We start from the raw sequence: 23,076 nt of genomic DNA on the forward strand, positions 1-23,076 counted from the left end.
GTGATTTCCTCTATAAAAAGGAGGAAAAGAAGAAGAGAGGAACAAAAATAAAGAAGACAAATTTTAAAAAAGAAATCATGTAATACTACACTCCAATCCAACCACATCAATAAATACATCAAGTGTTAACAGAATAAACACTCCAATTAAAAGGCAGAGGCTGACAGAATGGGTGGGAAAAACATGGAACTAGATGCTGTCAATAAGAGACACAAATAGATATGAAGACACGGGCTAGGAACAAATGAATGAAAACAGGATATACCATACAAAGAGATGAGAAGGCTGGAATGACAATATTAATAACAAGAAATCAAATAGACTTTAAGACAAAAAAGTATTACCAGAGAAAAAGAAGGGTTTATTTTAGGATAAAGGGGCAATTCATCAGGAACACCTGAAAAGAGCTATGCCTAATAGGAGTGCTTCAAAATATAAGCAAAAAATGACTAAATTAAAGGGAAAAATGAACAATTCCAGGATCATGATTGGGAGATTTAAGATCCCTCTCTCAGCAACTGGTAGAACATCTAGACAAGAGGTCAGTAAAAACATTTTAAAATCTAAACAACACATTTGCTTAAATAATATTTATAGAACATTACAACCCAAAGTGGAATACACATTCTTTTCCACTGCACGTGATATGCATACCAGAACAAACTAGATGATTAGCTATAAACAAGTCTTCATAAAATTTTAAGAGAATGATGTTTCCTGACTAAAAAGGAATTATATTACAAAGCAATAACAATATAAGATAATGAGATAACCCTCCCCCAATATCTGGAAATTAAACAACATACTCCTAAATACACCATAAGTCAAAAAAGAAATCATAAAATAAGAAAATATTTTTAGGGGGATGGATGGAGCGGGAGTTTGGGGTTAGCTGATGTAAACTTTTATATATAATGAATAAACAACAAGGTCCTACTGTATAGCACAGAGAACTATATTCATTGTCCTATGATAAACCATATGGAAAATAATATTTTAAAAAAAGAATGTATATTTATGTGTGTGTGTATATAACTGAACCACTTTGCTGTACAGCAGTAATGAACACAACTTTGTAAATCAACTATACTTCAATTAAAGAAAGAATTTTAAAAAGTACATAGAGGACTTACCTGGTGGTGTGGTGCAGTGATTACGCACCACAGGTTATTGGCGCCTGCCAATGCAATGGACAGGGGTTTGAGCCCTGGTTCTGGAAGATCCCACATGCCGCAGAGCAACTAAGCCCATGCACCACAACTACTGAGCCTGAGCTCTAGAGCCCACGTGCCACAACTACTGAAGCCCGCGTGCCGAAAGCCCGTGCTTCACAACAAGAGAAGCCACCACAGTGAGAAGCCCACACACTGCAATGAAAAGTAGCCCCTGCTCTCCGCAGCTAAAGAAAGCCCGTGCACAGCAACAAAGACCCAATGAAGCCAAAAATAAATAAATAAAAATTCTTAAGAAGTACGTAGAGAATTGTAAAGTGCTATTAAAAATGATAGAAATGAAAAAAAAAGAAAATATTTTTAACTGAATGACAATGAAAACAAATCAAGTAAAAATTCAGGAAAGTAACTAAAGCAGTGCTTAGAGGAAAAGACACAGTATTAAAGCCTTATATTCACAGAAAGATTTGATCTGAGTTCCCAACTCAAGATGATAGAAAACAACAACAAAAACCCAAATTAAGTAGAAGGATGAAATAAAAAGATAAATACAAAAGTCAATAATCATACCAAAAAGAAATCAATGACACAGGAAACAGAAAATTGATAAAACCAAAAGCTGGGTTTTTTTAAGTCAATAAAGTTGACAATCCTCTAGATAAACTGATGAAGAAAAAGAAAGAAAAGACAAAATTACCAATATCAGGAATGAAAGAGGAAACATCACTACAGAAGCTACAGACATTAAAAGGATACTAAGGAACTATAATTAACAACTTTATGCCAATAAACAGCCTAGATGAAACAGATTCATTTCTTAAAAGAAAAATTACTAACACAATCCAATAAGAAATAGAGAATCTAAATAGCGCTGTGTTAGGGATCCACCAAGACTACCTTCAGGCTTAATGACTGCCTAGAAGGACTCACAGGACCCAGAAAGTTGTTACACTCATGGTTATGGTTCACTACAGTGAAAGGATATATAGTAAAATCAGCAAAAGGAAAAGGCACATGGGGTGAAGTCCAGAGGACACAAGGTACAAGCTTCTAAGAGTCCACCCACAAGCATAGTCACATAAAAATACTTCCTTCAGCAACAACGTGTGACAACACGTACAAAGTGGTGCCAACCAGGGAATCTTGCTTAAGACAGACGGTCCAGGGTTTTTATTAGGGATCAACCATGCAGGCACTGTATGCCTACATATATTGTCATCAGTAAGTAAGAGATCAGTAACTGAAGCTCCAGACCATGATAAGGAAAGTAGGTGTTTACCACAAACACTTTTAGTATATATTATTTGGATAAACTGACAGAGCATGGCTCACTCTTATCTGACAGAACACTCAAAGAGATCAGTTCACCAGAGCCAACCAATAAACAATCATGAAAACAGACCTGGAGGGCTTCCCTGGTGGCACAGTGGTTAAGAATCCACCTGTCAATGCAGGGGACACGGGTTCAATCCCTGGTCCGGGAAGATCACACATGCTGCGGAGCAACTAAGCCCGTGCACCACAACTACTGAGCCTGCGCTCAGAGCCCACAAGCCACAGCTACTGAGCCCACGTGCCACAACTACTGAAGCCCATGTGCCTAGAGCTCGTGCTCCGCAACAAGAGAAGCCACCGCAATGAGAAGCCCACACACCGCAACGAAGAGTAGCCCCCGCTCGCCACAACTAGAGAAAGCCCATGCACAGCAACAAAGATCCAACGCAGCCATAAATAAATAAAAAGAAAAATAAGAAAAGAAAACAGACCTGGAAATGTTCAGGGTTTGCACAACCCAAGCCTGCTGAGTTTAGTTTCCACACGGGCCTATACCAATAAACAACTCGAATTCATAATTTAAAACTTTCGCATAAAAGAAATTCCAAGCCCAGATGACATCATAGTAACAATGAAATAATACCAATTCTTTGGTATTATTAGATAGAATGAAACAATACCAATTCTACACATTTTCTTTCAGAGAAAAAAGGAGAAACACTCTCCCACTCATTTTTTTTAAATAAATTTATTTATTTTATTTATTTATTGTTTTGGCTATGTTGGGTCTTCGTTGCTGCGCGTGGGCTTTCTCTAGTTGCAGTGTGCAGGCTTCTCTCATTGTGGTGGCTTCTCTCATTGCAGAGCACGGGCTCGAGGCGTGTGGGCTCAGTAGTTGTGACCCACAGGCTTAGTTGCTCCGCAGCATGTGGGATCTTCCCGGACCAGGGCTCGAACCCGTGTCCCCTGCATTGGCAGGTGGATTCTCAAACACTGCGCCACCAGGGAAGCCCACCTCCCACTCATTTTTAAAATCCAGTATTAACTGGTTACCCTGATATCAAAACCAAAGTCATCATGAGACAAAAAAAAAAATCCCTCAATAAGATATAGATGCAAAACTCCTAACAAAAGTTAGCAAATCGATTCTAACAATACACTAAAAGATTAACACACCATAGCCATTAGGGATTTATCCCAGGAACAGAAAGGTTTAATATTTAAAAATTAGTCCCAGTCATTTATCATATGAAGAGAATAGAGAAAAATCCTATGATAATTTCAGTACTTACAGAAAAAAGATTTGACAAAATTCAACATTCATTCATATTAAAAACTCTCAGCAAACAAGGGATAAAAAGAACTTCCTCAATATGCTTAAAGGCATCTGCAAAAAACCTACAGCTTGTATCATATTCTATGGTAAATGGCTCAATGCTTTCTACATCAGGAACAAGGCAATGAAAACCACTATCATTGTTTTTATTCAATATTGTAATATAGATTGTACTCAGTGTAATATGACAAGAAAAAGGCATATAGGATACAAAAGAAGTAAAATTATGTTCACACATGGTATGATCATTTATGTATCAAAGTCTAAGAAATCGATAAAACAGCTATCAGGAAAAAAAATTGCTATCAGGATAAGTGAATTTAGCAAGGACGCAAGATCAATACACAAAATCAGAACTGATTTTGCTAGCAATGACCAATTGGAAAATGAAATTAAAAAGACAACTCTATTTAAAATAGCATTCAAGAGACTTCCCTAGTGGTCCCAGTGGTTAAGAATCTGCCTTCCAATGCAGGGGATGAGGGTTCGATCCCTGGTTGGGGAGCTGGGATTCCACATGCCACAGGGCAACTAAGCCCATGTGCCGCAACTGCTGAGCCTGCACACCACAACTAGAGAGGAGCCGGCGTGCTGCAATGAGGAGCCCTTGTGCTGCAACCAAGACCAGATGCAGCCAAAAATAAATAAATAAATAAATATTTTTAAAAACACAGCATTCAAAAACTACTCAAAACTAAATTGATGTGCAAAATGTTCAAAACTTGTACACCAAAACCTATAAAACACTACAAAGGGAAATTACAGAAGACCATATTCAAGGACTGGAAGACTTACATGGTGGAGGTGGCAATTCCCTCCAATTGATCTACAAACTCACTGTAAACAAAATCAAAGTTAACAGGCTTTTGGAGAAATTGGCATGCTGATTTTAACACTTTTACAGAAAGACAAAAGACCCAGATTCGTCAAAACAAGGCTGAAAACAGAACAAGACTGGAGTGCTTATACTACCTCACTTCAAGACTTACTGTAAGGCTACAGGACAGTGTAGTATAGGCACAAGGACGCACATACAGATCAATAGAACAGAACAGAGTCCAGAAATATGCTTGCACTTATATGGCCAAAATTTTTTCACAAAAGTGGCAAGGTAATTCAACTGGAAAAAGATATAGTCTTCTTTATAAATGGTGACAGAATAGTTGAATATCTGAGAAAAAAATGAATTGCAAATCTTACCTCATACCACACACAAAATCTAATTTGACCCAGCCAAAACAATCTTGAGAAAGTATAAAGCTGGAGGTATCACGCTCCCTGATTTCAAACTATACTACAAGGCTACAGTCACCAAAACAGTATAGTACTGGCACAAAAACAGACACCTAAATCAATGGAACACAATAAAGAGCCCAGAAGTAAACTCACCATTATATGGTCAATTAATCTATGACAAAGGAGGCAAGAATACACAATGGGGAAAAGACAGCCTCTTCAATAAATGGTGTTCAGAAAATGGACAGTTACAATCAAAAGAATTAAATTGAACTACTTTCTCACACCATATACAAAAAGAAACTCACAATGGAGTAAAGGCTTACATCTAAGACCTGAAACCATAAAACTCCTAGAAGAAAGTATAAGTATTGCTCTTTGACATGGATCTTAGCAATATTTTTTGGATATGTCTCCTCAGGCAAGGGAAACAAAAGCAAAAATAAACAAATGGGACTACATCAAACTAAAACGCTTTTGTACAGCAAAGGAAACTATCAACAAAACAAAAAAGCCACCTACTGAATGGGAGAAGATATTTGCAAATGATATAACTGATAAGGGGGTAATATCAAAAACATATAAAGAACTCACAGAACTCAACATCAAAAAAATACAAACAATCCAAATAAAAAATGGGCAGAGGACCTGAATAGACATTTTTCAAAGACCTACAGATGGCCAACAGGCACATGAAAAGATGCTCAACATCACTAATCATCAGGGAAATGCAAATTAAAATCACAATGAGTTATTACCTCACATGTGTCAGAATGACTATTATCAAAAAGACAGGGAGTTCCCTGGTGGCACAGTGGTTAAGAATCTGCCTGCCAACGCAGGGGACACGGGTTCGAGCCCTGGTCTGGGGAGACACCACATGCCACGGAGCAACTAAGCCCATGGGCCACAACTACTGAGCCTGTGCTCTAGAGCCCACGAGCCATAACTACTGAGCCCGTGTGCCTAGAGCCTGTGCTCCACAACAAGAGAAGTGACCGCAATGAGAAGCCGGTGCACTGCAATGAAGAGTAGCCCCCACTCACCACAACTAGAGAAAGCCGGTGCCCAGCAACAAAGACCCAACACAACCATAAATAAATAAATAAATAAACTTAAAAAAAAAAAAAGACAGCAAGTAACAAGTATTGGTGAGGATGTGGAGAAAAGGGAACCTTTGTGCTCTGTTGGTGGGACTGTAAGTTGGTGCAGCCACAGTGGAAAACAGAATGTAGGTTCCTCAAAAAATTAAAAATAGAACTACCATACAATCCAGCAATCCCACTCTTAGGTATACATTCGAAGAAAACAAAAACACTAATTCAAAAAGATATTGATACATGATCCCTATATTCATTGCAGCATATTTACAATAGCTAAGATATGGAAGCAACCTAAGTATCCATCGATAGATGAATGAATAAAGAAGATGTGGTGTGTACACACACACACACACACACACACACACAATGGAATATTAGCCATAAAAAAGAATGAAATCTCGACATCTGCAACAGCATGTATGGATCCAGAAGGTATTGTGCTAAATGAAATAAGTCAGACAAAGAAAGATAAATACCATATGATTTCACTTATATATAAGGAATCTAAATACAAAACAAATGAACAAACAGAACAGAAAGAGACTCACAGATACAGAGAACAAACTGATGGTCGCCAGAGGGGAAAGGGGCAGGGGCATGAGTGAAATAGGTGAGGGAGATTAAGAGGTACAAACTTCAGTTATAAAATAAATAAGTCATGTAATGTACAGCATAGGGAATATAGTCAATAATACTGTAATAACTTTGTATGGCAACAGATGGTAATTAGACTTTATTGTCGAGATCATTTTGTAATGTATAAAAATATCGAATCGTGATGCTGTACACCTGAATATAATTTTATAAGTCAATTATACTTTAATTTTTTTAAATCTGATTTGAAATGTATTCTGTAGTAAAGATTTAACACAGTAGGCCAGAGACTGCTATCCTTAGAAAGCCTACTTATAAAGTTGGCCTTGACTGTTGTCTGGGAACTTGAACTTCAGAGATATTGCCACCATTCCCTAACTGATAAGGGTGGTTTACATAAAAACAATATGGTTTATGCTGAACATGTGCTTACTTTCTGAGAGTCTGCAATTCTGGAATGTGCTAGGCAGTTAATGGGTACACGAGCAGCCCCCAATAAAGACTTGGGCACTGAGTCCCTTATGAACTTTCCTAGTAGACAACACTTCACACATTTTGTCAGAGGTGATGCTGGAGGAATCGAATGTCACAGGGAAAATCACTGGGGAGGCTTCTTAGAAGCTTGCATCTGGTTTTCTCTGGACTTCACTTCATGCACCTCTTTCAGTACCTAATTTTTGTTGTGCATCTTTCAGTGTAATAAGTCATAGCTATGAATCTATCTATAACCTGAGATCCTGTGGATTAGCCCAAAGAATGAGGGAACCTGTGGGTAGTCTTGGGATTCTCCCCTGACATGGATCATAGTGCAAAATTTAATAGCTAAAACTTTTTAAACTTTTAGAACAAACTGGGAGAAATCTTCATAACATTAGGTTAGGCAAAGATTTATCAAGCAGGTCACAAAAAAGCCTCAAGTATAACTAAGAAAACTGATAAAATGTACTTTATCAAATCAAACGTTTATTCTTTGAAAGACATTAAGAAAACAAAAAGGCAAGCTACAGACTAGGAAAAAATAAGTAATAGTAAATAACCATCAATCTGACAAAAGGCTTGTATCAGAATATATAAAGAATTTTTATACTCTAGACAAAAAAATTAAAAATAGGTTAAAGATCTGAACAGATATTTTAGAGAAGTTTTACGACTGATCAAAAAGATCATGAAAAGATGCTCAACACCACTAAGTATCAGGAAAATGCAATTAAAGGCACAATGAAACACCATTACGCATCCGCCAAAATGGCTGAAGTCAGACTCTAACAAGATCAAGTGTTGAAAGGGATATGAACTGACTGGAACTCCACACATTCCTGGTGGGAATGCAAAGGGCACAGCCACTTTGGAAAACTACATGGTACTATTTTCTAAAAATTAAACATATTCTTCCCAGACAATGCAACACAACTAAGCCTAGGTATTTACCCAAGAAAAATTAAAATACATGCCCATAAATAGCATTTTATTTGATCCAAGTGTATTTCAACTGGTAAATTAAAAAACTGTGAAATATCCATATTATAGCAAAAAAAGGAACAAAACATGAATACATGAAACAGCAGAGATGAAACTCAGTAGCCTAAGTAAAAGAAGTCAAACACAACAGCTTCTATACTGTATGATTTGATTTATAAAAAATTTTAGAAACAACAAAACTATACTGACAGAAGGCAGATCAGTAGTTGCATGAAGACACCATACACAAAAATTAACCCCAAACAGATCACAGTCCTAAATATAAAAGCTAAAGCTATAAAACTCTTAGAAAAAAAAGACAAGTGTCAATCTTTGTGACCTTGAATTAAGCATCAGTTTCTTAGATATGACATCTAAAGCATAAGCAAATATATATATATATATATATATATCAATAGCTGTCATCAAAATTTAAAACTTCTGTGCTTCAAAGGGCAGTATCAAGAAAATAAAGGGATAACCCACAAAACAGGAGAAAAATATTTGCAAATCATACATCAGATAAGGGTCTAATATTCAGAATACATAAAAAACTGTTAAAAATACACAATAAAAAGACCAACAACCCAATTATAAAATGGGAAAAGGATCTGAATAGATATTTTTCTAAAGAAGATATACAACTGGCCAATAGATTCTCAACAATTTTCTATTAAGGAAATGTAAATCAAAATTTCAATGAGATACCACTTCACACCCACTACAGTATACAATCTAAAAGACAGACAATAATTTTTCTTTACTAAAAGGAAAATAAGTGTTGGTGAGGATGTGGAGAAACCAGAACTCACATACATTGCTGACAGAAACATAAAATGGTTACAGCTGCTGTGGAAAACAGTTTTGAAGTTCCTCAAAAGGTTAAACACAAAGTTATTTTATGACTTAGCAATATCACTCCAAGGTATATATGCAAAAGAAGTGAACACATATGTGCTCACAAAAACTTGTACAGAATGTTTACAGCAACATTACTGACAAGAGCCAAAAAGTGGAAACAACCCAAATGTCCATCAACTGATGAATAAACAAAATGCAGTATACCCATACAATAGAATATTATTCAGCAAAAAAGGAGCAATAGAGTAATGATGCATACTATGACATGGATGAACCTTGAAAACATTATGCTATGTGAAAGAAGTCAGACACAAAAGCACATACTGTATAACTCAATTTATACGCAATGCCCAGAGTAGGCGAATCCATGGAGACAAAAAGTAAATTAATGGTTGCCTAGGGCGAGCGGGTGTGGTGGAATAACTGCTAATGAATACAACGTTCCTTGTTGAGCTGATAAAAATGTTGTGGAATTAGATGGTGGTGATGATTGCACAATTCTGTGAATACACTACACATCACTGAACTGTACACTTTAAAAGCGAGAAGTTTATAACATGTTATTTATGCTTTGATGATCTTTTAAAAAGATGACTGATTCTTTAAAGTAAAAATAATAACCATGTATTTAGGGTGCTTTAGCATATTTAGAAGTAAAATGCATAAAATGGGAACAGACTGGAGGGAGCAAGTAGAAATTTACTGATGTAAGAATATATGAAGGGGTATAATTATTTGAAACTAGACTGTGATAACTGAAAAATGTATATGTAAATCCTAGTGGTAGACTGTAGTAAGTTAAATATATATATTGTAGCCCCTAGAGCAAGCACCTACAGAATAAACAGAGGTACAGCTTCAAGAGTAATATTAATAATACTAGATTATTAAGTGAAAAAACTTCTCTTTATCTTTAATTTCTACTACTTATACTCCATTTCCCCCCACCTAAAACATCCTGCCCTGATGTCACCAGGTCCTTGAAAATATTCGTCAATGGAGACTGCTGCTTCTCCCAAATTTACCAGACTGAAAAAGAGGACTAGGCTTATTTCTTGATGCTCACAGCTGCTAGTATGGGCAAACATGAAACATGTGTGCTGGCATTTTCATTCTCGTGCAGATATCACTAGCTCCTACTAGCTCCTAGCTAGCTCCTAGCTAGCTCCTATCACTACCTCCTACTACTTCCTAGTAAACACACCCTCCTCAAAAACAAACACTCCCAACATACCCCCAGACAATCACTACCCAACATCAGTTGAAGTTGAGACTCATGACAGATGTGGCCATTCACTCTTCATTACAACCTTCTGTTCTTTTGAAATACAAGGCATTTGCTCACATCAATCTCTAATTCTCTTCATTGAACTTTTCATACTACTCATCTTTCTCAATGGTTTCTACACTGGCTCATATTTTTCTTCTGCACTCTATTAGAAGTCATTAGTCCATTTGACCTAACATTAATTACCTTGGCCTCAAAGTTCTATGAATTCCTCTGTTTCAAATTCCATGTACAAGCCTATACAGGGACCAGTAATTGAAGGTTCCCACTACATCCTGCCTTCTGCTCACCTCCTACTATACTGAGGCAAGGTCTATTAGAACTAAGATGCTCCAGGAAGAGCACTAGATTTGGAGTTACAACACCTGGGTTCAATCCCTGCCCTGATACTGCAGGAATTTAGGTCTGAATGATATCTTAAAATTAAGTCCCTAGAGCAGAATTTCAACTAAACTGGCTTCTAAGAATATTCAACAAGTTACCACCCTTCACCCAGGTGAATTAATCTCAATTTTACTTTTCATATTCTCCACCAAAATTCCAAAGCTAAGATTGTCTACTTTGTATTCTATATCACCTATTTAAGATTATGGACATTGTAATTGTATCAAAAATCTAGTGTCACAAGTATCTTATAATATGTTGTGTTTCAAAGTAACTCAAAATTATATGATTCTTTCACAACAAAAGGAATCATGAAAATTATGAATCAAAACAGTACCTCAATATTTTTACTGGCCACATTCTTCACAACAGCAGGAAACAGGTCAGATGCATTTTTCCCTTTTGCAATCATCTGAAGAATAAAAGTGAAATATTAGGGCTGAAACTTTTTAAAAATTAGTCATTTGAAAAAAAACATAAATTCTACATACATTAAATATTTAGAAGATAAGCTACAGAAACAAATAAGCTATAGAGTTAACAAACAACTCTTTTTGAGTCACCTTATTTATTCCAACTATCTGCAGCAAAGAACAAACAATCTCTTGGGAATCAATATAAATACACATAGACATATTAAGGAAGAAACAGTAATTTAAAGACATAATATTTACAATAGTTTTCTCTGGCTAATGGTGTTGTAAACACTTTTTAAATATTTGTACTCTTCTTTATTTTCCAAGTTCTTACATTAAAGATGTAATGCTTTTGCAGTGGGGGTGGGGGTGGAGAATGAATGTTATTTTAAACAAACTACAATAATTTTTTCTCCTTCGGCTTTCTTTGTATAGATTCCCCTACTTCTCCAACCATTTTTTTCAAAGTACCCTTCACCAGGTCCTCTTCCTTTCCCCACTAAAGTTCTGTGCACCAACATCTTTTCAGGCTACACTGTTCTACAATCTCTGAAACGCCTGAGATTTCATTCACCCTCAACATGTTAACTCCTACCTCTACAGGGATCAACTCCCCAAACTCTAGCCCTAACTCTAGGCCCTAGTTCCACTTCTCTAACTGAACATTATTAGATGTCTTTCTCATCCAAAACTTGCTATGTCTAAAACCAAACCTATTTTTCCTGATAAAATGGCATTCGTGCTAGAATTTCCTATTTCCACCAATTTTCCCAGATACCAGAAACCATGAAATTATCTTGGTCTCTCCTCACATCTACACAGTAACCAGGTCCTGTTGTGAATTCTTGGCACACTCACATTAAACCCTTTCTCCTGTTACTATCCTAGTATAGGTCAGTATCACCTACAGAGGACTTTTCCGACAATCTCCTCCTTCTGTCCATAACGTACATCACCGACAGTTTAATATGCTCAAACTACCACTTTGCACGTCAGCTCCCCCTCAAAGATCTCAATAGCCCCCGACTGCCTAAGAGTCCAAACTATTTCATTTACTATTCAAATGACTTAATTGCATTAACATCCCTTTTAAGCTCATCAACCATTATTGTTCTACACCAACGTTATTATAAAAGTAAACTGATCTACTCACTTCTTGTACATTCTCTGGCTCCTCTATGCTGGTGCTCGTATCATGCCCCCAACCCACTTCTTTTTACTTTTCTAAGTTCTACCCTTCTATCTAGAGTATCATCAAATTCTAATCATTCTCCCTTGCTAGAGCCATCTCCTAACACCTAGCCCACTATGGTGTCCAATCCTAATTTCCTCTAGAATTTTTTAATCTACGTTTTTCATTTAGAATTTCCTATGTGTTACCTTTTATTTCTATTTATTTCAGTTTTATGTCTACCTGTATTTCCATTTCCTTCACTCTCATTCCCAGAATATATCTTTATGTCTTTTAATAGTATGGACTTTGGTAGCCACAAAATAAAGTTTTAACTACAGGATAATTTTTTGGAAAAGGGATCTTGGGACTTCCCTGGCGGTCCAATGGTTAAGACTTCGTCTTCCAATGCAGGGGGTGCAGGTTCAATCCCTGGTCAGGGAGCTAAGATCCCACATGCCTCGGGGCCAAAAAAACAAAACATAAAGCAGCAGCAATATTGTAACAAATTCAATAAAGACTTTATAAATGGCCCACATCAAAAACTAAGTAAATATATATATAAAGTCTAAAATACCATTTTAAAAAAGGGATCTTTATGAATTACCTAAGAAACTACCTTAAAAAGGTAGAAGGCATTAGTTTTATAAATTTACAGAAATGTTTTATAAATACCATGTGACATTTTAAACAACAATAATCCCAGTTAACAATATCTCAGAAGACCTTTCTACGTGACAGCTTTAGAACACTCTAATACAAACTAGTCTTTTCATTTTCTATTTCTTTATCTGTGAAATTATTTGAGTATCCTGTGAAACCTTCTGAGTATTAAAGAAGGTTCACGAAATAGTGCAACTAAAGTATCTTTATATGACTTTTACAATTTTCTCATCTGTAAAATGAGGAGAGAGGGATTAAATGTTCTCTAGGGCCCCTTCCTTCAGTCATTCAGTAACTACCTAAAGTCAGAGATCCTATCCTATGATATCCTACTCCAAGGCTTCCCCAACTTTATTCTACAGAATGCTATTCAAAAACACGTTAATACACAAGGGAGAAAAAAAAACCTATAGTCAAATTCATTCAACAGATATTTGCCAAGAGGATACTACATACCAGGGACTATTCTAGGCCTTGGGGATACAACCGTGAACAATATAGTCTTTACCCATCGGAGCTCACCTTTTAATGAGGGTGAGGGGCAATAAACAAATATAGTATATGAGGTGGTAACAAGGGTACTATGGAGAAAGATAAAGAACTGCAGGAGAAATGGGAAGTGCTAGGGTAGGGGTGGGAATTGCTGTTTTATGTTTTGGTTAGTGTTTGCACAGCATATATTTTTTATCCTTATATATTTAATCTATCTACGCCTTTATATTAAAAGTGGGGTTTTCCTAGAGAACGTACAGTTGCATCTTGATATTTTCATCAAATATGACAGTCTCTCTTAGTTGGTGACTTTAGATCACTTACATTTAATATAATTATTGATATACTTATATTCAGGTCTACCATTTTATTATCAGTTTTCTGTTTATTCCCTGTGTTTTGTTGTTCTGACTGCTGTTACCCTCATTATTTGGAAATTTTTTAGTATTTAATAATTTAACTTTTCTTTTTTATTTTAATTTTTATATTGACTATTTGGCTATATCTTTTTGTATAATTTTTATTGGTTCTTCTTCTAGAGATTACCAGATAATTACATAGATGCACAAACACAGTTGACAGATACATATAGACAGATAAGTCAAGATATGTCAAACCTTCCACAGTTTACTTAGAGTTAATATTTCACAAGGTCAAATAAAATGTAGAAACCTTTCAACCATATAGGCCCTTTCAATCTGACCTCCCCACTACTCTTTATGTTATAGCCATCATATATTTTATATCTACATCCATCGAAAACCTCTCAGACAATGGGATACTTAGGAGGATAAAATTAGTCCTTTATGCTTACCAGATATTTACCATTTCTATTGGTCTCCCTCAAAATCCATCACATATTTCCCTTCAGCCTGGAGAACTTCCATTAGCCTTTCATTAAAGCAGATCGGCTAGAAGTACTCTACTATTTTTTTCTGCCTGAGAATGTCTCTATTCATCTTCATTCTTTCACTGGATTCACTGGATTCTAGGTTAACAATTATTTTCTTTCAGTACTTAGTCATTCAGTTTATCCTGATTGGGGATCATTGAGTTTCTTTCATCTATAAATTTAAGTCATTCATCAGTTGGGAAGTTTTCAGCAATAATGTCTTCAAGTATTTTTTCTGCCCTAAAAAATATATGTTACATGGACATAATGTTTTGGTATCATCCAACAAGACCTCAGGCTTTGTTCATCTCTTTTCTTTTTAATCTCTATTCTAAGAATTGACTAATTTCTAGTGATCTGTCTTCAACTTTTGACTCTTTCTTCTGTTATATCAATTCTGCTATTTAGTCAACCCAAGATATTTTTATTTCAGATATGATACTAGGACTTCCCTGGCAGCCCAGTGGTTAAGACTCCATGCTGCCACTGCAGCGGGGCACAGGCTCATTCCCTGGTCAGGGAACTAAGATCCCGCATGCCATGTTTTGTGGTCCCCCCAAAAAAAAGAGATATCCAGATATGACACTATACACATGACAGAAATTTCAACAAATTTCTAATGATGTGGTTCACTTGATATATTTTGGAAAACAACTATTTACCCATTAGTTACTACCTGGGGAATAAGTAGATATAGGATATCCCTTTCCCTAGCGTAACTTACCATCCAATCATAAGTGGCCCTAATATTACTCACTACTGAAGTATAAAACAAGAGAAATGTCTATTTAAGTCTTTACCCATTTTTAATTGGGCTGTTTTTAGTTATTGGGTTATATGAGTTCTTTATATATTCCGGAGAGTCTGTATCAGATATATGATTAAAAATATTTTCTCCCATTCTGTGGGTTGCCTTCTCACTGGTTGACAGTGTCATTTGATGCATGAAGTTTTAAATTTTGACATAGTCTAAATTATTTCTTTTGTTGCTCACCTTTTGATGTTATATCCAAGAATCCTTTGACAAATCCAGTGTCATGAAATTTTTATCCTAAGTTTTCTTCTATGAGCTTTATTGTTTTAGCTCTTACATTTAGGTCTTTGATTCATTTTTTCACTTATTATATATATTGTATGAGGTAGGGGTCTAAAAATTCATTCTCTTGCACGTGAGTATCCAGTTTCCAAACACCATTTGGGGAAATTCTACCCCCACTGAATTGTCTTGCACCCTTGTTGAAAATAATTTGGCCATATAAGTGAGGGTTTTCTTTTAAGGCTCTCTATTGTGTGTATATGTCTCTCTATATGTCTGTCTTTATGTTGGTACCACACATTTTGATTACTGTAGCTTTGTAGTAAGTTTTGAAATCAGAAAGTGTAAGACTTCTTTTTCAAGATTGTTTTGGCCATTCAGAGTCCAGTAAGATTCCATATGATTTTAAGATAGATTTTTCTATTTTTGCAAAAAACATCCCTGGGATTTTGATAGGAACTGCATTGAATATGTAGATAATTTTGGGAATATTGATATCCTAATAATATTAAGTCTTCCAATCAATGAACATGGGACATCTTTCCATTTGTTTGTGTCTTAATTTCTTTCAGCAACATTCTAGTTTTCAAGGTACAAATCTTTTGCTTCCTTGGGTAAGTATTCCTAAGTATTTTATTCTTTTTGATGTTATCATAAATGAGATTATTTTCATAACTTCCTTTTACGGTTGATGACTGTTACCATATAGGAACACAACTAGTTTTTATGTGTTAATTTTGTATCCTGCAACTTTGTTGAATTTGTTTATTAGTTCTAAAAGTTTTTTGTGGACTCTTTAGGGTTTTCTAAATATAAAAGCATGTTGTCTGTGAATGAAGATAATTTTACTTCTTTTCCAATTTGGCTGCCTTTTATTTCTTTTTCTTACCCAATTGCTGTGGCTAAAACTTCCAATACTATGTTGAATAGAAGTGGTGAAAGTGGGCATCCTTGTTTTGTTCCTGAACTTAGAGGAAAAGCTTTCAGTCTTTCACCACTGAGTACAATGTTAGCTGTGAATTTTTCATATTTGGCCTTTAAAATGCTGAGGTAGTTTCCTTTTATTCCTAGTTTGTTGAGTGTCTTATCCTGAAAGGGTGTTGAATTCTGTCAAATGCTTTTTCTGTATCATTAAAATAAACTTGTTTTTTCTCCTTCATTCTGTTAATGTGGTGTATTACAATGATTATTTTCATGTTATTTTTAAAATACTGAATAATAATCTAGATCTAAAAATTCAGATCTAGGGACTTCCCTGGCGGTCCAGTGGTTAAGACTCCGTGCTTCCAATGCAGGGTGCACGGGTTTGATCCCCGGGCAGGGAACTAAGATCCCACATGCCATGCAGTATGGCTCCCCCTGAAAAAATTCTGATCTAAAAACATAATTAATGTTAAAAAGCATTAATCTTTTTTTAACTAAGCAAGATAAAGAGGAGAAATTGCACTTACTTTCTCAACAATTTCAACTAGCTTCATTTTTTACAGATATACAGATGGGGAGAAAATTCAGCATTTTTACTTTATAAATAATTACTAGTTAATTTACAAACCAGCAGTTAATTTTCAGACCCAACTGCAACTCTTAAGAATCAGCCCCCAAGAATAAATAGAGAAATAGAAAATGAACTGACCCTTGACTTCTATCCCAGAAAGTACTCTTGAAGCAAAATTGACAGAAAACCCATTAAGGTTCTATAGGCATTACATCACTAGTAAAAATTCAGGCCTGCTAACTAGGAACTGGTCCTGATGTATATTAGCATGGCAGAAAAAATCTGACCCATTAAACAACTTCCAACTTAAGAACAAAAAAAGATGCCAACATCAGCCACAAGTTGAACCCTTTAAAGTATACACAGAACTGAAGCATTTTTGTTGAAGGGAGAAAGAGAACAAGGGCTGGGAAGTCTAGAAAGACTTAGCCCAAAATGTTTATTATAATCATTAACTCAAGACAGTAAGAATTACGCATGTTTTTATTTTCTTCTTCTTATATGGACTTTCTCAAAATTTTTCTACAACAATAATATACCATTTGAATTTGGCTTTATTTTTTTTTTACAAATATTAAACAAAAATATCTGGAACTTTGAAATTACCTTTAATTTTCTTAGGGTCAATAATATCCAACCAAATACCATGTAACATATATGGCTATGAAATAATATAGATCAGTAACTCTAATTAGGAATTTTAAGAATTTTATCTATCAAAGAAAGGTTCAGATTTGCTCATTATCCCAAAACTACAAAGACAAGCAAACTAACCTGAGAAAGACCTTTAATATCCAACACTTACTAAAAGAAAATACATCAAAGATTTCAATACACCAAAATATTCCATTCTTTCAAGGACTCTGAATAATCAACTCATCAGTATTATAGCTAAAAAATTTATTACAAGTTCACTATATGAAGCAATACATTTCAAATTCTTAGTTCACATTTCATCAAGCCAAGATAAAATACAAAAATGTGCTTTAAACATTAGACACATATTCTTCAGAAATATCAAGAAAAATAACATATGTATGTTTCAACTTGAGTCCTGCTATGTAATAAGTGACCACAAGATTTTGAAGTAGGTAGCTTTTCTTCCCTAAGCATGCTTTGGCATACATGAGACTTTATTCAACATATGAACCACTGGAAACATTTCCCCATGATTCTAAATAAGCCTCAGATATTACCAAAGAAAGATAATAAGATGAACTGAAACTATCATTATGGTTTCTCTCTAGTAGATATTGCTGACAAGATGCTCTGTTGACTCGTAGGACTACCGACTATGAAAGATAGCCAGATGTGCACTGCCAGCATTTTGATATATATTAGAAAGTAATGTGTTAAGACAAATACATAACACTTAAAATTTTGGCAGATTAAAATTTAGAAATGTTTAAAGGTTTTTAACTATGAAGCTAAGGTCTTAAAACTACTCTGTAATCATGAGGTGGTAAAACCCCATATTCAGGGCTCATGAAACCTAAATTATGCAGAGAAATGTAAATATTGCCAATTATATTTAAAAAATCCACGAAATTCTGAAGCCCATATAATATTCTGCTAATTGACCTCTAGCAAACTACTTCCACCCAACAGATGTTTTGAAATGATGCATACATGTGCATACATGAACATAACATTTTAAAAATAATTTTTAAAGCTCCCACATAGAAATATGGTGCTAACTAGAAATCGAACTAAAAACTGGACAGAAGTAAAGGTGAACAAATGATTGTTATAATATTTCACTGGAAAAAATTTCAAGAAAAATAACTATTAGTTATTTCATAAAAGAAGAAATTAGCAAACAATAACTGCTAGTTTAAAAGTGAAATACAGGGGAGGATATATCTTATATAACCATTGTGCTATGAGTATGATTTTCCATTTTCTTCTCCAAAAGTTAAGTTAGAAAAGATCTGTGATGATGAACAGTTTCTCCTCAAAGGAAACTAGGTGACCGAATTTTGGAAGCACATCTTGAATCAGACCAACCGTGCTCTTACTGAATTTTTAAGTTGCTGTTAGTTTGATATTAAAGCAAAATTTAAAATGTCTTAGTTTTCCCCATGGAACGTTAATATGTCAAAAGCCATATTGTCTAAATGTGTTTCTTAGGCAAATACTGAGTAGTGTTTTAAATTCAGACATAGAGTTTCTACTGTGAACATATAAGAATGATTAATATTCTTTTTAAAGACATTTTTTCTTTTAATCATACATTCAGGAAATATTTTAATTTCATGGTCAAAGAATGGTGATAGGTAATACCTGTTGTTTTCTTTTCTTTTCTAGTAACTAAGAGGAGATCCTTATTTTATTTGTTGTAGCAAATTCCTAAATGAAAACTGGGCAAATGGTATCATATCTGGCCAGCTGCAACCTCCTGCCTTGACCTTCCTGCCTTGACCTTCCTTCCTAGGGTTTCTTTGTTGTTGGGACTCTTGATTAAGTGGCCTTGGGTTCATTTTGTAATTTTGCTAGTCATCAGCAAATTCACTTGCATGACCTTATTGCCAAATGAGAACACAGTGAATTACTGTGACTGTGGTGTAGGGTAGTCCCATGGAGAAAACTTTGTTTTCTCTACAGAAAAAAAACTGTTTTCTCTACAGACTACAGAAATCATGAGTGAGGTATAGGTAAACGGAGAGCCACAAAGATCCATGAACCAGAAGAGAGAGTTCAGATGTAGATCAACAAACACACAGTAAACTGATTTTCACTTGAAGCTGAAATTCAGTGGGGAAAGGACAGCTTTTTAATAACAAATGGTGGAATATTTAATAACAAATAGAGGAAAATCAGACATGCATTCGGTTCTTAACCTCACACCATACATAAAAAATAATGCAAAATAGATCATAGACCTAAACATAAAAGCTAAAAACAAGAGGGGAAATCTTTGCAAACTTGGAGCAGGCCAAGATGGCTTAAATAACAACTCATGCTATGAATCTAGCTCGACCCTAATCAAAAACCTCAACAGAGGACAAAAAGAAAACTATAATCCAACATCACTTAAACACACAGAAATATATCTACTTGAACTCTGCAGGATATATTAAAACCAAGACTAGAACATTACAAATATTTCTAATAAAATCAGAAACAAGATAGTCTTGTCTTCCACCACCACTACTATTCAACATCATAGTGGAGCTTTATCCAAGCAAAGAGAGGAGAAAAACAAATGAGAGATAAAAATATTTGAAAATAAAATATAAATCTGTCATAACTTCTGGACAATGTAATTAAGTATCCAGAAAACCAAGCAAAGAAACCAAAAAACTACCAGATCTAAGAGAGTTCACTGAGAAGGCCAAATGCGAGAACAGAAAAGTCATTTGTTTTCCTATACACCAGTAATAATTAATTTTGAAAATATAATGAAGGGAACCATTCATAATGGCAACTAAAATTTAAACGTACACAGGAATGAATCTAACAAGGAATGCTTAAAATTCCTTATGATTAGAAACTATAAAATATAAATATAATGCTACTGAAAGACAGGAAAAGAGGGAGGGAAGGGAGATGGAAATACACAAATTCCACATTACCCTAATCAAAATCCAAAAACAACTTTTAACAGAACTTGACAATTTGATCCTAAAGTTTATCTGGAAGATGAAACTTTTACTTTTTATACCTCAATATTATTTGAAAATTTACAAATACATATTTGTGTCACTTGCATAATAAAGTATTTTTTCCAGATCTATGGCGATATAATTGACATAGAACATTATGTAAGTTTAACGTGCCAACAGTTACATGAAAAGATGCTCAGCATCACTAATTATCAGGGAAATGCAAATCAAATCCAGTGAGGTTATCACCTTAAACCTGTTAGAATGGCTATCACCGAAAAGACAAGAAATAACAAGTGTTGGTGAGGATATGGATAAAAGGGAAACACTGTGCACTGCTGGTGGCAAATTGGTAATGTGAGATATATCTCACATATTTCATATACACACATATACATATATCTGTATGTGTGTTGTGTGTAAAATGGGATATTATTCAGCCATGAGAAAGGAAGAAATCCTGCCATTTTTGACAACATGGCTAGATCCTTGAAGACATTATGTAAAGTGACAGAATAACTTTTAATTAATAACCATTTTCCTACACTTAAAAGATCAAATTCCAAATTTACCTTTATACAAACTTCCTAATGAGAGACAGTCTATAACTACTAGACTAACTACTAGTATGGCTATATTTACATTTCTTTTTTTTTAATGTTTGTTTTTTATTTATTTTTTTCTTATTAGTCATCCATTTCATACACATCAGTGTATACATGTCAATCCCAATCTCCCAATTCATCCCACCACCACCCCCATCTCCCGATATATTTACATTTCTTTATAATGTTTATTTACATTTAAGTTACATTTATAATAGTCAAGTAGTCTAGATTATGAGAATATCAATTTTTATTTATCAGTTTGAAAGAGGAATATAGGAAAAACTACCAAATACCTCATTTTCATATTTAGTAATTTCAACAGTATCCGCAGGTTTAATGAAATAATTTACCTTAATGGAATGTAAAGCTGAAGTTTAATGAAATAATGAAGAGCACTGCCTGCTTTAAATGGATGGCAGTGCAGGACTGTAACCTGCAGAACCACAAGCTGAAACCATGCAAAGCAATCTTGATAACCAACTGTAAAACTTATAATGGATCTGTGACTTCTTTTTTTTTTTATTTTTTTTTAAAGTTTTAGTTATTTTATTTATTTATTTTTTGGTTGAGCCAGGTCTTAGTTGTGGCTCACCAGCTCCTTGGTTGTGGCATGCAAACTCTTAGTTGTGGCATGCATGTGGGATCTGGTTCCCTGACCAGGGATCGAACCTGGGCCCCCTGCATTGGGAACACGGTGTCTTATCCACTGCGCCACCAGAGAAGTCCCAGATCTGTGACTTCTAAAAATTTTGTAGAAACATTTAAAACTCTTATTACTGTCAGTCAGAAACGTATAGGAAAATGAAAAACAATAAAATATTTATTTAATATACTGTAACTTAACATTAGAAACATTGAGAATTAACTTATCAAGAGTAGTTTGAATGGACTTGCCTTAGTCTCATCCTTTAAAGCAGGGGCCCCAACCGGTACTGGTCTGCAGCCTGTTAGGAACCAGGCTGCACAGCAGGAGTGGCGGGCGAGCAAGTGAAGCTTCATCTGCCGCTCCCCACCACTCACATTAATCACCACCTGAACCAGTGGTCCCCAACCTTTTTGGCACTAGGGACCAGTTTCATGGATGACAATTTTTCCAAGGATGGGGGTGGAGGGGAAGAGATGGTTCAGGCAATAACGTGAGCAATGGGGAGGAGCAGCCGAAGCTTAGCTCGCTCGCCTGCCTCTCACCTCCTCTGTGCGGCCCAGTTCCTAACAGGCCACGGGACCCCTGGCCTGAACCATCCCCCCCCATTGCTGTACCGCCTGAACCATCACCACCCCCCCCCACAACCCCACGCCATCCGTGGATAAACTGTCCTCCAAGAAACCGATCCCTGGTGCCAAAGAGGTTGGGAACCACTGATTTAAAGTACCAAGCAAGCAGGCTTCCCTGGTGGCAGGGTGGTTAAGATCCACCTGCCGATGCAGGGGACACGGGTCTGAGCCCTGGTCCAGGAAGATCCCACACGCCACGGAGCGGCTAAGCCCGTGTGCCACAACTACTCAGCCTGCACACTAGAGCCCGTGAGCCACAACTACTGAGCCCACGTGCCACAACTACTGAAGCCCACACACCTACAGCCCGTGCTCCACGACAAGAGAAGCCACGGCAATGAGAAGCCCATGCACCACCACAAAGAGTAGCCCCCACTCACCACAGCTAGAGAGAAAGCCCGTGCGCAGCAACAAAGACCCAACGCAGCCAAAAATGAATAAATTAATTTTAAAACAGAGAAAGAAAATTACCAAGCAAGCATCTTTTCTATTCCTTGGTAAGTTACTCCTTTATAAGTTTGGATCAGCTTCCAACATTGTATCCTTTGTACTTTCAATGTTGTGAATTATCTCCTGGAGCTCCTCTAATGTGAAGATTTTTGGCAGCATCACTTCCTCTGGCATACCTTCGGCCTTTTCATCACAGCTATTTTCCTCATTTATGTTGAAAAGCTTGCCTTACTGAAGCTCCTCAAGCTACATATTTAGAGTCTCTC

The 23,076-nt window shown here is 35.7% G+C and overlaps 1 protein-coding gene across 5 annotated transcripts in view; it reads right to left on the bottom strand.

Moving 5' to 3' along the window:
- AP3B1 (adaptor related protein complex 3 subunit beta 1) overlaps nucleotides 1-23,076 on the bottom strand; it is a 274,658-nt gene that overhangs the window by 211,731 nt on the left and 39,851 nt on the right. For all 5 annotated transcript variants that reach the window (XM_079916789.1, XM_079916785.1, XM_079916787.1 and 2 more), the window contains exon 3: nucleotides 11,045-11,119. In XM_079916789.1, coding sequence (XP_079772915.1) covers nucleotides 11,045-11,119 — 75 coding nt within the window. The remainder of the gene's footprint in view (nucleotides 1-11,044; nucleotides 11,120-23,076) is intronic.

Source organism: Stenella coeruleoalba, assembly GCF_951394435.1.
Source record: "Stenella coeruleoalba genome assembly, chromosome: 3".
NCBI lineage: Eukaryota > Metazoa > Chordata > Mammalia > Artiodactyla > Delphinidae > Stenella > Stenella coeruleoalba.